The sequence below is a fragment of the Brachyhypopomus gauderio genome, chromosome 9, assembly GCF_052324685.1.
Source record: "Brachyhypopomus gauderio isolate BG-103 chromosome 9, BGAUD_0.2, whole genome shotgun sequence".
In the NCBI taxonomy this organism is placed as follows: Eukaryota; Metazoa; Chordata; class Actinopteri; order Gymnotiformes; family Hypopomidae; genus Brachyhypopomus; species Brachyhypopomus gauderio.
The window spans coordinates 3,643,599-3,661,098 of NC_135219.1; the positions used below are offsets into that span (position 1 = coordinate 3,643,599).

Below are 17,500 nucleotides of genomic sequence, written 5' to 3' on the forward strand. Positions count from 1 at the left end.
TCTCTCTCTCTCTCTCCCAGGAGCATTTCAGACCATATTCCACACATCTTAAGATAAATCTTAAACACACTTAAACATAAACACTTTTGCCTTCTGAATGAGATTCTTGCACGCTTTAGTGTTTTCTCGTGTTTGGTTAAATGTGGTGCTATGTTCAAAGAAAGCAAAAAGCATGACATTTCAATGTCAGCCATGTGTGTGAACGTGCACTTGATCACTGAAATGGACTACAACAATAACTCATTGCACATTTTTGAGCCAGTCTGCCGAACCAGTTGTGATTAATCTGTCACCAGATTAAGATTAAGTCTGAGACATCAAATCTTTCTTCATCAGTTAATTACTATACTGCTGACATGAAGATTAGGTCCCTACATTTACTGCAGTATCAGCCTGATACAGACAAATCTGGTAGATTCCAAGATTGATCATATTGTCTTAATAGCGCAAGAAACCAGACACCCACCCAAAAACATCCAAATCACCCACCCCCAAAACATCCATCCAACTCACCCCACCCCAAAAACATCCAAATCACCCACCCCAAAAACATCCATCCACCCACCCCAAAACATCCATCCCAACTCACCCACCCCAAAACATCCATCCACCCACCCCCAAAACATCCATCCAACTCACCCACCCCAAACATCCATCCACCCACCCCAAAACATCCATCCAACTCACCCACCCAAAAACATCCCAACTCACCCACACCCAAAACATCCAAATCACCCACCCCCAAAACATCCATCCAACTCACCCACCCAAAAACATCCAAATCCCCACCCCAAAACATCCATCCAACTCACCCACCCAAAAACATCCAAATCACCCACCCCAAAACATCCATCCAACTCACCCCACCCCAAAAACATCCAAATCACCCACCCCAAAACATCCATCCAACTCACCCACCCAAAAACATCCAAATCACCCACCCCCAAAACATCCATCCAACTCACCCACCCAAAAACATCCAAATCACCCCACCCCAAAACATCCATCCAACTCACCCACCCCAAAAACATCCAAATCACCCACCCCAAAACATCCATCCCAACCTCACCCACCCAAAAACATCCAAATCACCCACCCCAAAACATCCATCCAACTCACCCACCCCAAAAAACATCCATCCACCCACCCCAAAACATCCATCCAACTCACCCACCCAAAAACATCCAAATCACCCACCCCAAAACATCCATCCAACTCACCCACCCCAAAACATCCATCCACCCACCCCCAAAACATCCATCCAACTCACCCACCCCCAAAACATCCATCCACCCAACTCAACTAACACAGAGCTGTTTTAAAACCCTCCTTTCTGTCCCACTTACCCACATTTTCATGATTCCCAGTCTCTCAAATACACACGATTCCCATGCCTCTCACTTAAGTAGGTTTGTGGGTGTCTTAACTATAAACATTATTCCATCAATGTCATTACAGTAATAACCTCTTACTTCTTTACCTCTTAACAAACTCTAAGTTTGCCCCACACCACCTGGTAACTGCCCTCTGATTGGTTCGCTACTGACATGTAAAAGAATGTGAAAGTAGGTCTTTAATTATGATGCAACCCCTGTCAGCCAATAAGAACTGGAAATACCAATAACCAGAAAAAAGTGTTCTGATTAGACTAGTGTTAGGGAGTTTTCCTCACCACTGTCGCCTTTGGCTTGCTCATTAGGGTTCTGGACCCATAATAATGTTAACCTTGTAAATCCTGTAAAGCGCTTTGTGACAACATGTGTTGTGAAAGCGCTATAACAAATAAACTTTGATTGATTGATTGATTGATTGATTGATTGTTACATTTGTTAGCACTGAATCACAAGTTATGCTTTTCACTTTTCAGTTCACTAATTTCAGTGAAGTAATTAATTAATTTGAGTAATTCATTTTCAGTTCATCACACAGGCACACACACACACACACAGCCTGGAAAACAAAGAACTGAGTCTGTATGTGTTTCTGTGTGTGTGTGTATTTGTGTGCACGCGTGTCTGCATGTATCTGTGTATGTGTGTGTGTTTGTGTACACATGTGTGTGCATGTATCTGTGTGTGTGTTTGTGTACACGCATGTGTGTTTATGTATGTATCTGCATGTGTGTGTGTTTCAGTTGTTATAGCTGACCGTACTCTCACTAAGGCCACATTACTCTAAAACCGAGACAAACTTTGTCTCGTGGAGCCGACTGAGCAGACTGCACACCTCCCCTCTCCTCCTCTCCCCTCTCCTCTCCTCCCATCATCTCCCCTCTCCTCCTCTCCTCCCCCTCCCCTCTCTTCTCCTCCCATCATCTCTCCTCCTCCTCCTCCTCCTCTCCTCCTCCTCTCCTCCCCCTCTCCTCCTCTCCTCCTCTCCCCCCTCCCCTCTCCTCTCCTCCCATCATCTCTCCCTCCCCTCTCCTCTCCTCCCATCATCTCCCCTCCCCTCTCCTCCTCCTCCCCATCATCTCCCCTCTCCCTCCTCTCCCCTCCCCTCCCCTCTCCTCCCATCATCTCCCCCCCCTCCCTCTCCTCCCATCATCTCCCCTCCCCTCTCCTCCTCTCTCCTCCCCTCTCCTCCCCTCTCCTCTCCTCCCCTCTCCTCCTCCTCTCCTCCTCTCTCCTCCCCTCTCCTCTCCTCCCCTCCCCTCCCCTCTCCTCCCCTCTCCTCCTCCCCTCCCCTCCCCTCTCCTCTCCTCCCCTCTCCTCTCCTCCCCCTCCTCCTCCTCTCTCCTCCCCTCACCTCCCATCATCTCGCCTGATCTCTGCCTCTTCTCTTAGCTTTACGCTATAAGATCCTATATGACTGCCACATGATCAGGGGAAACCTAGTTATAAAGAACCTTCCTCCTTCCTGTGTGTGTGTGTGTGTGTGTGTGAGAGAGAGAGAGAGAGAGAGAGAGAGAGATGCGATAGTGCCATTATGCCTTATTTTGCCCAGATCACACCCCTTCCTTGGCTTTGCTAGGGTGTATAGAACCAGCCCCCAGTACAGACCCAGCCCCCAGTACAGACCCAGCCCCCAGTACAGACCCAGCCCCCAGTGGTCCTGCTCCGTGTAGGTCTGACGTAGCTGGTTGTGTGGTGGTGCGGAGCTTCACTCCACCAGCAGTGGACCGTGTCCTCCACCTCTCTCTGCTTGTACCACGTTCCAGGTCAGAGAACTGCAATAACCTACTTTCAGGGCCTTTTTATAGCCACACGTACTTATTCATAACAAACGGCCCTTCCTCTTCCTCTTCCTCTTTCTTCCCACTGCTTTACACCTGTTTCCATCTTTTAGTCTGTGTGTTCTCTGTATTCCCTAAATATATAATGCACTTTCAGGCAAACATTAAGAAAATGCTTGAGGAGTATACACAAACTAGTCTGTATCTGTAACTCTGGAAACAGATCCGTTTTAATTTTGTAATTCTGTGCCAGTGTATTTACCAGATCACTAAACCATTTTCCACGATGGTGCCATGTGCAATGTTTTTCTCACTCTAAGACAGACAACTATCATTTATTAACATTAACCCAGAGTCACTGTAAGAAATCTACAGATACTGAGGTACCCGCCTCTGTGTAACAGACATTAAGATAGATCGTCTCTGTGTAACAGACATTAAGACAGATCATCTGTGTGTAAAAAACATTAAGATAGATAATCTCTGTGTAAAAGACATTAAGATAGATCCTCTCTGTGTAACAGACATTAAGATAGATCCTCTCTGTGTAACAGACATTAAGATAGATCCTCTCTGTGTAAAAGACATTAAGATAGATCCTCTCTGTGTAACAGACCATTAAGATATATCCTCTCTGTGTAACAGACATTAAGATAGATCCTCTCTGTGTAACAGACATTAAGATATATCCTCTCTGTGTAACAGACATTAAGATAGATCCTCTCTGTGTAACAGACATTAAGATAGATCCTCTCTGTGTAAAAGACATTAAGATAGATCCTCTCTGTGTAACAGACATTAAGATAGATCCTCTCTGTGTAAAAGACATTAAGATAGATCCTCTCTGTGTAACAGACATTAAAATAGATACTCTCTGTGTAACAGACATTAAGATAGATCCTCTCTGTGTAACAGACATTAAGATAGATCCTCTCTGTGTAACAGGAGCTGGCCGGACTGCTTTTGCGTGAACTGGTTTGCCACAGGCGTGTCTGACTCCAGGCTCTTTAGTACGTGATGAATGTCAAAGTGGTTACTGTTACATATTCTACAAGGTCACAGGTATTATTGGAAGAGGTTTCTCTCATCCTTAGTGAGAAAGTGAATCCGAATGACTTTAACCTAAGGACAGTCCAACATGGCCGCCGTTAAATCATTAACCGCTCACTTCATGATCCTTGTGGCATGTCTGTGTTCATCTGGGGGTGGGGGGTGTAATAAAATGTTCAGTGTACATACATCTGTTCTTGTCTCTCTCCTCTCTCACACACACACACACACACACACACACACACACACACACACACACACACACACACACACACACACACAAAACATGAAAAGTTTATACATCTGCTCTCTCTCTCTCTCTCTCTCTCACACACACACACACACACACAAAACATGAAAAGTTTATACATCTGCTCTCTCTCTCTCTCTCTCACACACACACACACACACACACACACAACAGGCCAAATGGTTATGAAGCATCATTGACCACCAACAGCACTGCTACTCCATTTCACTGCTTCCACTGGCAATGACACTGGCAATCTTTCCCTCTGTTACACACACACACACACACACACACACACACACACACACACACACACACACACACCACACACACACACACACACACCACACACACACACCACACACCTTGAACTTGGTGGTGAGGAGAGCAGTGGCTTCCTGCTCCTTCCTGAGATCTCCCATCATCTTCTCCTTCTCCTCCAGGAGTCTCTCCTTCTCCTCCGCCACCAGAGTACGGTCGTCCATGATGGCTTCCTTCTCCTGCTCCAGCCTTTCCTGTTGCTCCTTAATGTACTCCTGGGCCTCCTTCTCCAAACGTTCCTCGTCATGTTCTTCATTGCCATCCTCCACGACATTCTCCTCCTCCTCTTCCTCCTCCTCCTCCCCCTCCCCCTCCCCCTCACAGGCCTTCCTCAGCTGCCTGCTCCTCCTCTTCCTCTCGGTCAGCATGCCCCGCCGGTCGAGTTGCTCCTTCAGCCGGGCGATCTCCAGCTGGAACTCCCTCAGCAGGGCGTCTTTGGGGTCCTCGTTGACGCGCGGCGCGTTCTTGATGTTCTTGGCGCGGTTGGCGTAGCGCAGCGTGGTCAGCGTCTCCTCGTAGTTGTACGAGGCCGGCCCCAGCGTGGCCACCATCACAGTCTTGGCGTTGCCGCCCAGCGAGTCCTGCAGGAGGCGCGTGAGCTTGGAGTCGCGGTAGGGCACGTGAGAACTCCTCCCGTCCACCAGCGCCGAGATCACGTTGCCCAGCGCCGACAGCGACAGGTTAATCTTGGTGGCCTCCTTCAGACGCTGGCCCTGCACGCCCGTCTTGGTCTGCCTCTCGCTGCCCGCCAGGTCCACCAGGTTGAGCTTGCCCACCCGGATGTGGTCGCGGCCGTCCGGACCGGGCCTGCTGCACTCCACCGTGATGGTGAAGATGGCGTGGGAGCGAGAGCTGTGCTCGTTCATGTTGGTGAAGCCTATGGAGCGCGTCTGGTTCCCCACGTTCATCACGTGCTCGATCTCTTTCACGCTCTTGGTGACCACGGAGGAGAGGTCGCGGATGTACACGCCGGAGTCCGGGTTCTCCTTCAGCTCCAGCTTCTTGCTGTGGTCCTTGGAGAGCAAGTCTCGGATCTCCTCCTGGTAGATCTCCAGGTAGGAGGCGCGCACGAGATACTGCTGGTTCTGCGAGCGAGAGATGTGCGTGAAGATGTGCTCGAAGGAGTTGGGGATGACCCCGCGGCGGTCCGCGTCCGTCCACTGCCCCTGCATCGTGTACGTTTTCCCCGTGCCCGTCTGTCCGTACGCAAATATGGTCCCGTTGAAACCGCGCAGAACCGAGTCGATGAGCGGCCGAACCGTCTCGTCGTAAAGGTCGCCCTGTTTCGAGCCCGCATCGTAAACGGCGTCGAAGGTGAAGTTCTTCATCACGTCTCCTGGGCCCGCCTTGGGGTTCCGCAGCGCCACCTGGCCCAGTTTCACGTCCATATCCACGATATTTTCATAGCCAGTCGCCTCCTCTTTCCGATTCATGGGTCGACAGCGCACCACGACCTTAACCGTTTCACACTGCTTAGATTTCAAAGACATTTTTACAGCTTTTGGTGTGAGAAAACGAGACAGACCTGCGCGCAAAACACAGACCACCGAGCTGTCAAGCGGCTAGAAACGACACAGCATCACACGACGGTCTACACCATCAGCTCTCGGTAATGGGCGCATGATTTCTGTCTGAGAGAATATTCGCTGTTTCGTGAAATGAACAAAAAATAGGTACCGGCTGCGACGTAAAGCTCGATGGATGAAATCATAATCTCGCCGTCTTCATGAAATCTCTACAGACAGAAGCGATTCAGGCGCGCCAGTGAAACAATCCGCGCAGGACGCGCCCAAACCCGACCTGCGCACAAGCGCTACTGCCACGGACACTCGCGTGATAACGGTCTCTCTCTCTCTCTGTCTCTCTCTCTCTCTCTCTCTCACACACACACACACCACATCCTTTATTGTGGTGGAACCATTTATATATATTCAATGGCTAAATAAGACAAAGCGAAGTAATACGATTTTTTCTTATTTTAAAATAAACAATTATATGAATAATAACGAAGACCTGATAAGAGGCTGCAATTTGGTTTGCATTTATTTTCTATGTGAAATGCCCTTTGCAGTGAAAAGTCCTACTGCAGCCTAAAAAAGTCGTTGATTCAAAAGGGTCAAAGACGAACTCGATTGCCATCTGCTCTTACCTCTTAGAAAAAAATAAAATTTGATCAAATAAATTTTAAAAGCATAACAAAATACGAAGAGCTGTCTCGGTACGTTTCCCTGTTCATTACTTTCATTTCAAGTGTGTTATAACTGGATGGTCTGACTACATTTTGGTCATCAGCGCCATCTACCGTACACGTAAGACTCTGCACTGTCGTCTTAAACACGGTTCCGTCTCCAGCCAGCAGGGGAGCCCTTGAATTGTCAATGCGCTCGGACATTTTCCCTGCATGGTAACGGCGTCATAATCAATTCAGTTAATCGATTACGTTTGTTAAAGTACGGAAGACACTTTAAATCTCGCAGCTGTTCTCCAAGACCTGACGTGAGACAGAATCTACATTAGCTACATGAATGGTTGCTGGGGATTGGATAACAGCATATATTTGCGTAAAAGTCAGATTCTTCCATACAGACACTGCCCCCCCCCCCCCCACACACACACACATTTCCTCCACTGATGTGGTGCATTTTCGGTAATAACCGCGTGATCTACGGCTATGGGGCCGTCTCGCGCTCCTCTCAACCTCCTGTCCTACAGGCGGGCTGTCAATTACTGGTGTGCTAATAATGTGCGTGTCTTGACGATGAATTCGCTGAGTAAATCATCCACAAGGGAGCTATTCACTAGGAATGTTTCACTACAAAGTATAACAGGCCTTTCTCTCCACTAGTATAAATCTTTAAAAAAACGATAAGCAATTAAACGTTTTTTAATGTTTTATAGGCCAAGCTTTATGGAATAAATGATGCTATCTAATGCTTCGTTACCTCTGTTTTTAAATACAAAATAGTCACATTTTGGATTAGTGTTTTATAAATATGGCCATTACGGTATTGTTAAGGTACCCCTTGAGAACCATACCTTTACCTTAACAGTAAATCAAGAGAGAAGGCTGACCACAGCTTTCCTGCGACTTGGAAAATAGTGTGAAACGCTCACTTGTCTATGACTGAGGCTGTGGCTCCGTATGACATGTGGCGAGTTTAACAGATCCAGATGTGCAGAGTTCATTGACTCATACCGTATTATTTTACACCCCCCACCCCCCCCACCACACCCCAGTGCACGTTTTTCAATGACGTTTTCTCTCTCAAGAGAAAGTGAATAGGAATGCGTGTGGTGTGCGAGAGAGAGAGAGGAGAGATGAGAGAGAGGAGAGAGAGAGAGAGAGAGAGAGAGAGAGAGACTACGTGAGACATAGAAACAGAAGAATATCACTTTATGTTTTGCATGCAACTGTGTAAAAACACAAATCATGTGTGAGTGCGCGCGCAGCGGGTGATAAATCTCTCACACGCCTCTTTTGACAGCTCTGCCCTGGTCTCTCTGAGGTCTCTCTAGGTAAACTGAGCCTTTATATTGACTCACTGAGAAAATGAGCGGCCGTCACTACAGTCAAACCTGAGTCACCCCGATCTCAGTCCTCAGTGACTCAGTCCTCTTCTGGCTTTCCTGGAACACCGGAGAACACTCGTTACCCGCACCAAACCCCACAGCCCACAGCACTAAAGCACCAAGCGCACCAGCTCTTAGTAATACAGACAACAGTAATAAACAAGTGTTCTTATCTTATTATACGGGGCTGCCCCGGGTGCTCAGAAAGATCTTAAAACTGTTAAACGTGAACACGTATGACTTTCCCCGTTCTGGTATTTGCACAAAACACTCACGGGACACACCCGGAATTAGAGTAGCTGTTGACACAGTTTACTCAGCATCTCAGAGCCTGTGTGAGAAACCCTGACGAGAGACACACACCCTGAGAGAGAGAGAGAGCCGCTATCTCGGTGTGGCGTCCGGGCCGCCACAGCTGTATTTAGATCACGCAACTGAAGGGGCGAGCGGGGCGAGACGCGCTGTGTAGGGCGGTCACGCAGTAACGTTCACCCCCCCTCCCGTCCTAATAGGAGCGCCAGACACGCCCACGAGTCTCGTGACGGCTAACCGCGCGTCGAATCAGCGACGGGAAAGGATTTGAAATGCGGTCGTCTCGACCAATGGCGAGGGAGATACGAGCGCGGGGCGGAGCAAGGGGCGGGACCGTGAATCTAGGGTGTCGCCTTGGAGGCTCCATTCGAAGGCGACGGCGGTCGTCTTATTTCGGCTTCCGAAAAATACGAGGAAACTAAAGAGCACCAGCGGCGCCGATTAAAGACAATTTAGCGCCCGAGACGATATTATCAACTCTTTTTGGATCGTTAATCCCGGTGGGGCGGCTGGGATGACGCGGTATGCCAGGGATTTTGAAACGGCTCGCTTGGTAGTTTAAAGAAAGAGTAAGTCGGACAGAGGGAGCCATTTTGTCCCGACGGTGTGGGAGAGAGAAAGAGTGGAAAGAGGGGGGGTGATCTTTTCAAGAGAGGACCACCGGCAAACCCAGCGAGGACAGCAGGCCAAGCCCGTCCGCCGGAGCCCAACGTGTCTCTTCAGTACGGGCCAGCTCGACTGTGCGGTTCATTAAAGAGCAAAGCTATCTTATCTCCAGGATAGCCTGCAGCAAGACCCCCCCTCCTCTAAATTAGCTCCGTCCACACGGTAGTCTGCGTTTAGTGTTGCTGGATTATCTCCTGTAGTGTTAACTCGGGGTTTTTTGGGGGAAAATGGCGAAGAAAACGTATGACCTGCTGTTCAAGCTGCTCCTTATCGGAGACTCCGGTGTGGGTAAAACATGCGTGCTGTTCCGCTTCTCGGACGACGCCTTCAACACCACGTTCATCTCCACCATAGGTGAGTGACTGGGAGCGTTTAACCTCGACCACGGTGGGGGGGTTAATCCCGTATTAATATGTCAGATTAACACATGCTGGTCCCACTATTAAGATGCCGATCTGTGGGGTTAACGGACCGAGCCGGTCTGTCAAACAAGTACCGACAATGCTGCCGAGCCAACGACGAGGCCCGGTTTATGCAAGTTTGCAAGGCAGCTAGCTAGATAATCTAGATTATCTAAACAGATAATCTAGATTATCTAAACGGATAATCTGGCCAGCTAACGGGTTATTTTACTTTGTTAATTGGCTCACTGACTATATGGCAGGTACTTTGCGTTATCTAGCATTGCCTCTAGATCTCTAATACTGTGTTGGTTGCAGCCAGGCTGAAGGGTGGCACTGCCCGCCCTGGACCGGCTGGTCCACACTCCCCTCACACACGTGTCGGATAGGTCATCTGGGACGCTTTTCTTGTCCCATCGTACTTCGTGAAGTGACATTCACATCTGGCGAATGATTTACCCGATTTGGGGTGTTTCAGTCGTGACTGAAAGGCGACACGTTAGGGCTGAACCTGACTGAGGTGTGTGTGTGTGTGTTTGCTTCCCAAGGCCCGCGCTGTTCATACCTACTTCAGTCAAACCAAAATAAAAAAACCCTGTGACGATACAAAAACAGTAATGCTACATGGCGAGCGTTTCGGATAAGGGATAATATTCATCTCGAAACACATTCTGGGCACCCAAACGTCAGTCCTGCAGACGGACTGTATAACGTGTTGAGCTTTTACCTAAAGGAGACAAAAAACGATAAACAGTTCATCAGCGTGGCGTCGTCTTTCTAAAGCTGCGCATGCGCGTCGTGTGCCGAGTATACGCGAACTGCTTATTAAGCCAAATCTGTGCAATGCTTTCGGAGTCGGTGTCTGTTTACCGTTCAGTCCGTGTCCCAGTGCCCTCCAAATGGGACCCGGTTAACCATGCTGGACTTTAAGAGACATTAAGACGAGTACTTCACCGGCTACTGTTTTGTTTATTTAATTTTTTATTGTTTCCAAATGAGTATTCCCCACATTCAGAGGTGCTGCGTCAGCATGCTTCAGGTTTCTGGTCATGTGCACAAGGATCTGTATGGATTTGTATTCGGTGTAGATGCTGTTGTGAAGATTTGTTGAGAAGTTACAACAACTTGACTAGGTGGTATCTGAGCCTCAGTGTTGACAGCTACTGTCATTTATGTTTATAACCTTAGGTAGACGCTCTTAAACTGAGGAGTGGCAGATATATTTTTCAGTATGTCTGTGTGTGTGCTGGTGTTACCGGGACCGTGCCCCACCTGCCCCACCTGTGTTTCTGGAGCTAGGCGAGGTGTTTGGGAGTGGCTGGCGTGGCGGGTGGAGACTGCTGTGGTGGTGGAGCAGGTGGAGGGGGGCTATACAGAGCGGTAGAGCGGGGACGGTGTTCAGAGCAGCTGGTGGTGTAGTTTGGTCTGCTGTTGTTATTTGTAACGCAGGCTAAGTTTGGGCCTGGTGTATTCTCACTCACTCACTCACTCACACTCTCTCTCTCTCTCTCTCTGTCTCTCTCTGTCTGTGTGTGTCATGGCATTTGAAAGTGTTCATCTCTCAATATCCAATTTTTTTTACCAAAGATTTAGAGTCCATGTCTTTAGCAGAGGGGCGGGGCCTGTCCTGGGGTGGGGCAGGGGCGGGGCCTGTCGGTTTCCACCCTTTCCTCAGTGTTCTGCGTCTGTGTGGCCTGTTTTAATCCAGGAGCGTTTTGGACCACTCCAGATCAGTGTGATTGTCCAAAGGGAGCTCGTGGTCTGTGAATAGCCACAGACCTGAGGTTAAGAACACAAATACCACGGTGTTGTGTTTGCCTGTCTGTTAAGAGATGTGTGGATCTGGTGATTTATTGCGGAGTTGTGTGTTTTCCTTATATGGCAATAATGCTTTGAATTCTTGCATGGATATTTTTGTTCAGATTAATATTGTGTATTTGTATTAATTGCGATCAGCCAGTGTGGACAAAATACTTTATTTTATTGATCATTGGTACTGGTGGTCATTTATTTTTTCATTGGTATTGTTTTTTTTCTAAACAGTAATCAACCCCTCCTGTTCAAATAAAAAGGAAAAGATGGCAGCTTTAAAGAGAAGTGACGGATGTGAAACTGATTTCATAGCCATGTGTTTGTCTTTCAGATAGAAGTGTACAGACAAAAGTTTCATTCAGGCACCGACATCACCACAGGATAATGAATCAAGGCCAGATTTATGGTCAAACTCTGACTTGTATAACGTGTTGCACAGCACCGGAAAGCACTGCTTATCACAACTTCAGGTGTGTGTGTGTGTGTGTGTGTGTGTGTGTGTGTGTGTGTGTGGAACTGTGGCTGATCTTCCATTCACAACACTGCTGTGTCTAACCTGCTGATGCGGTCCACGTAGGCCTTGACATTGTGATGAATCAGGCACGTTACAGCATGAAACTCCTCAACTGTGCAGGACTCGTACTTCTCACAAGTGGACTTTTGTCTCCGTCCTATTGAATGTGCGGGGACGTCCCCTGTAGTCCGGACGGGGACGGGCCGCTCTGGGGGGGGTTTGGTGAAATATACCATAACATTCCTCCAGCTGCTCTTCTGCCCGGGTGATTTAGGGGTTGCCTAGGTGATGAAGTGTGTGTGTGTGTGTTTAGTTTTTTTGTTTTTTTTTTTTTTGTAGTGAGGACGCTGGCAGGAAATGAGACTGGGGTTTTGGTTTCTGTTCTTCTCTCTTCACAATTTTGCCCTCTTTCTCATTCATCTCTCCCAGTCTGTCTCGCTCTCTCTCTGCCCTCCTCTCTCTCTCGCTCTCTCTCTCTCGCTCTCTCTCTCTCTCTCTCTCTCTCTCTCTCTCTCTCTCTCTCTCTCTCTCTCTCTCTCTCTCTCTCTCTCTCTCTCTCTCTCTCTCTCTCTCTCTCTCTCTCTCTCTCTCTCTCCTTGCATGTGGCTGATGCAGCTGTAGTGCCTCAACCTCCTAAAATACCCACCGGAAACTCCCCTTCATCCCTCAGCACTACAGGATCAACTTGCGCACACACACACACACACACACACACACACACACACACTGTTCTATTTTTCCATCTCCAAGGACACTAGCGCACATTTCATTTACTTCTCACAAATGTGTGTGTAGCGTTGCGCCCGGCGGACGCCGTCTCCCCCGGCCGGGTCCGTTTGAGGGGCATGAGCGGCGTGTCCTGCTCGGTCCACCCAGGCGTGGGTGCGGGAGGCCAGCGGCCTGGAACTGGGCTGGCTCTGTCCAGACTGGGGCTAACGAGAGCTAGAGGACAGAATGTTTCAGAGATGAGGCCATGGGGAAAGGGAGAGGCGAAGTTTACACACACACACACACACACACACACACACACACCACTTTGCACGCACGCTTCTCTGTTCCACTGGCCTTGTGTTGCAGGTCTGCTATGTCCTGCTCTGAATGGAGACACACACACACACGCAGATGAACGCTGAGCACAGTTCACAGCGGTTCACACAGCTTGCGTATCGCAGCTGTCTGTGCTGTCTGTGCCTCCTGTCTGTCTCTCTTACACTCAGTGTGCTGCCGGGTCCCACGCCACTCACAGTTGTGTGGAAATTGCCACTGATCCAAGGTCAGTTTTGGGTTTAGTCACAGACTGCGCTTGGTCTGTGTCTCGGGAGCCTGCCATTATTGTTAAAGCTGGTCTGTGACTATTGGTTAACGTTGCTCTGTGGGGGGACTCTAGGGTTTAGATTTGATTTCAGCTATGAGGGCTCTGGGATCTGTTGAGTCTTGGGTTTGGACAGCTCTTATCCGTTAACATCGCAGTCGGTAGGATTGAGAAGAGTTCACCTCCCAGCTCCTCCCCCTCCCTCTCCAGCCCCGCCCATAAAGCCCCTCCCTACAGAGGAGTGAAATACATTTCTACAGCAATATCTAGTTGGTGAAAGAACTAGCGCGCACTTATTTCAGTGCTCAGATGTTTATCTGATAACAAATGTGAATAGTCTTGAAAAGTGCTAAATAAGTAGTTATGAGAACATTTAGCTGAGAAGGCAGAGAGACACACACACACACACGAGGAGGGAAAAGCCAGACCGATATGACTGTCTGGGGACATCCCAATGATATTTTGAGCAACTTTCAAATAAACCAGTGCTAAGCATTACTTGCTTAGCGTCGGAAACGAGCTAGACCAACCACGTCGCCACAGCACAATGGGAACTACGCTACGCTGTGCTGCTCTGGTATTCTAACCATTCTTTAGAGAGAAACAAAACGACCCTTTGCGGTCTGTCTGTCTTTTCTTTCTTTTTGTTCTTGGTTTTTAGCAGAAACCCCATAAGTCAAGCGGGGGTAATTATCTACCCCTCAAGCAGAATTGTGGCCCGTCGTCGGTGCCACTCAGGTGCCGTAGCTCAGTCCATCTTTAAACAGCCGCTGTGATGATTATCTTTGTTTTGTCACGAGTTTGGTCAGGTTTTCTCTTTTGCTTTCTCTTCTTTTATCTCTTGTTTACGGAGGTTGTTTATCTGCCATGGCTTTAGCGAAGCGTCAGCGGCATTGGAGTGGCTGGTGAAAGCGCTGGGCTGGTGGGGATGGAGTCGGAAGTCACGATTCAGGAGTCGGAAGTCACGATTCAGGAGTCGGAAGTCACGATTCAGGAGTCGGAAGTCACGATTCAGGAGTCGGAAGTTTCTAGTGTCCTCTCTGTGTTGGTTATGGACTAATCATGTGAGTCCTCTGTTAAGATCATATTGCGCCTTATTGCCACTAGCTGAGCCGCATGTGGAGGAACCCTGCGACCCGACCCCTGACCCCTTGACCTTCCTGAATTGTTAGCTATTGATTATTGGAGGATGTAAAACACTCCAGTCTGTTACAGAGTGATCAGTGTGTCTCTCAACGCACAATACAGCAGGGAGTTCAAATGAATCTCGTTTTCGTGGCTGAAGGAGACTTGAAGGGTCAGTATTGCGATAACACGCCATCCACATATATCGTGCCGCCCTGCTTTTCACGTCTTTCCAGCAGGGGGCGTGTTTCCGCTGCGCCTCTGTGCTGTTCACTGAGCATGTGCACTGGAAGCGAAGCCTCTGCAGGCCCCAAGAAGGCTCTGTGTGTGTGTGTGTGTGTGTGGGTGTGCGTGTGCGTGCGTGCATGAGCGATTGTATTGTGTAAAGGTGACTCATTCTTTGGCCACATGATTTGAGCATTTTTTAATAAAGCGGGTCCCACCCATGCTGTGTGTGTGTGTGTGTGTGTGTGTGTGTGTGTGTGTGTGTGTGTGTGTGTGTGTGTGTGTGTGTGTAGGGGTGTGTGTGTGTGTAGGGGTGTGTATGCATGTGGGGGTAGAGGGGGAGCTCTATGTATGAATCTGGTGTGTATCTGAGTGTCTTGCACACCAAAAAGACACTAAAGTGTTGGTTTGGGTGAGACCGGCGCGTTGGATTGGGTGAGACCGGCGCGTTGGTTTGGGTGAGACCGGCGCGTTGGTTTGGGTGAGACCGGCGCGTTGGTTTGGGTGAGACCGGCGCGTTGGTTTGGGTGAGACCGGCGCGTAGGTTTGGGTGAGACCGGCGCGTAGGTTTGGGTGAGACCGGCGCGTTGGTTTGGGTGAGACCGGCGCGTTGGTTTGGGTGAGACCGGCGCGTTGGTTTGGGTGAGACCGGCGCGTAGGTTTGGGTGAGACCGGCGCGTAGGTTTGGGTGAGACCGGCGCGTAGGTTTGGGTGAGACCGGCGCGTAGGTTTGGGTGAGACCGGCGCGTAGGTTTGGGTGAGACCGGCATCTCGATGTTGCTGTCATGTGTTTATCTTGCACAGTGGTGTGTGTTTCAACCCTCCAACAACTTGTGAGCCGTGTCCCAGCCCCATGGTTTTTTAATGAAACTTGAATCCTCCAGTGTTATTAAACTTAATCTCTGTTTACTACATCTGTAGCGTAAAAGTACAACAATTTGAAAACAAATTGGACTGAAACGGCGAGAAACTAATGTAATGTAAAACTATGCCATCAACCTTCCTGTTTCTTTTTGGGGGGTTTTCGGATTTAGAAAATCTTTGTCCGTCATGAACGTGATTTAGGAAATTGTATTTAAATGTGGAGGTAAGCAGCGTAACACATGATATCAACACTAAACTATCGCGTACAGATTACACTATCAACAGAAATGATTAGGACTGAAAGGCCTCCACAGGTGTTCCCTCTTGCCAGAGTTTCAAACTGTCGTTGGCTCTAGTGGTTCGACCTGCACGGTCCTCGTTATTCTAGCTTTTGTTTTTCCCAGATAAGAAACGGAAGACGCCGACATCAACACTGATTTGGTGAATGCCTTATACACGACAGTCGAGCGAAAGACGTCGACGGGCTGCTTTTAAAACAGAAGAAGGTGACTGAAGAAGGTGGATCGTTGAGTATTTACTGCTGTCCAGATACTCGGCCCTCTCCTTTCAGCTGTAGTGGTTTAACGAAGGCGTCGAGACATTTGGCTCCCTGGTCCACACTAAAGCACGGTTCCTGCACGTTCTTCAGTTCCACAGAGCTCTCCTCAGACCACGTGATATCGATCTGTCCACACACTTTAAAGAAAAAATAAATAAATTAAAAAAAAGAAGCCAAAGATTAATCATCAGTCAGGCATCCCGCAATTACTGTGCCATCGATTATTTGATTACTGATTAGTATCATTTAACTGGAGTAAATTGAAAGTGATCTAGGTTATGGGACACAGCTTTGGGCCATGCCTGTAGTTGAACCTGCCTGTAGTTAAGCCTGCCTGTAGTTGACATTGTAGTTACAATGTAAATGTAACTGACCATTTACCGTCACACCCTGTGGTTGTTCTCACAAATATCATCATATCCATAGAACCAATGCAGCAATTCTTCTTTACATCCTGCAACCTCTTCAAAATAGTCAAATGTGTTAAACGCAGAAGAAAAATCCACTACTGAGTGGAGACGAGTCGTTATGCGGTCTTGGTTGACTGGGTCATCCTGGCATCACTTAGTAGGCGAGCGGCACCGGGTCCCGTTTGACACGTTAGCTGTGCCGAGACCTGCTGCCGAACCACTCTCTCCCCACACACTGGCTCCGCCCACACACCGGCTCCGCCCAGAGGTTCTAACCGAGCCTGAATAGAACCTCACAGAGGTGTTTGCTGAGGGTTTATATGTTTACCACAGTTCTGGTGTTCGTGTGAATTTACACATTTACCTTCTGTAGAATCAGTGCAGTTTTCTTGTGCAAAACATCAAATTTTATTTAAAGTTGAAAATTCGTCATTTTTGATGCATTTTCCTGGATTAAAACGCAAGCTTGCAGTCTTAACACAGATTTATAATGGAGGCCCGGGGGGTGGGTGGGGTGTGTTCATCTGTGTGTTTTAGCTTCTTTCCATGGGCTGTGTTGCCTATAAAGTGTGAACTGTCCGGAACTCTGGCGCGGACCGTCGGGCTCTGCTGTCCCGCCTCTTCTGGAGTTCCTGCTGGTGTAGCTGCGTTTCTGCGGGACTTCCTCGCTAGTGGCGAGACGCTAGCACTCTGCGGCTCTTCTTCCCTGAGCTGATTCAGATGTAGTGGACGCCCTGGCTGCTGACCGCTGGCGTTCGTTTCACACTCGTATTTAGCCTCCGAAGACGAGACTTCCAGGCGACACAGGAGGTCTTCGGGAAGCCACTGCAGATCAAAGCAGCAGGCAAATGCTTCCAGCATTAGCCTAATGACCACAGGCGTGTGTGTGTGTGTGTGTGTGTGTGTGTGTGTGTGTGTGTGTGTGTTGATGCAACAC

The 17,500-nt window shown here is 48.7% G+C and overlaps 2 protein-coding genes across 2 annotated transcripts in view; one reads left to right on the forward strand and one right to left on the reverse strand.

Moving 5' to 3' along the window:
- Positions 1 to 6,629, reverse strand: part of kif3ca (kinesin family member 3Ca) — a 16,864-nt gene extending 10,235 nt beyond the window's left edge. The window contains exon 1 of the mRNA XM_077016518.1: positions 4,838 to 6,629. Within this exon, the coding sequence (XP_076872633.1) occupies positions 4,838 to 6,283 (1,446 nt within the window). The 5' untranslated portion in view covers positions 6,284 to 6,629. The remainder of the gene's footprint in view (positions 1 to 4,837) is intronic.
- A 2,392-nt stretch (positions 6,630 to 9,021) lies between these two features.
- Positions 9,022 to 17,500, forward strand: part of rab10 (RAB10, member RAS oncogene family) — a 16,040-nt gene continuing 7,561 nt past the window's right edge. The window contains exon 1 of the mRNA XM_077016526.1: positions 9,022 to 9,695. Coding sequence (XP_076872641.1) covers positions 9,569 to 9,695 — 127 coding nt within the window. The 5' untranslated portion in view covers positions 9,022 to 9,568. The remainder of the gene's footprint in view (positions 9,696 to 17,500) is intronic.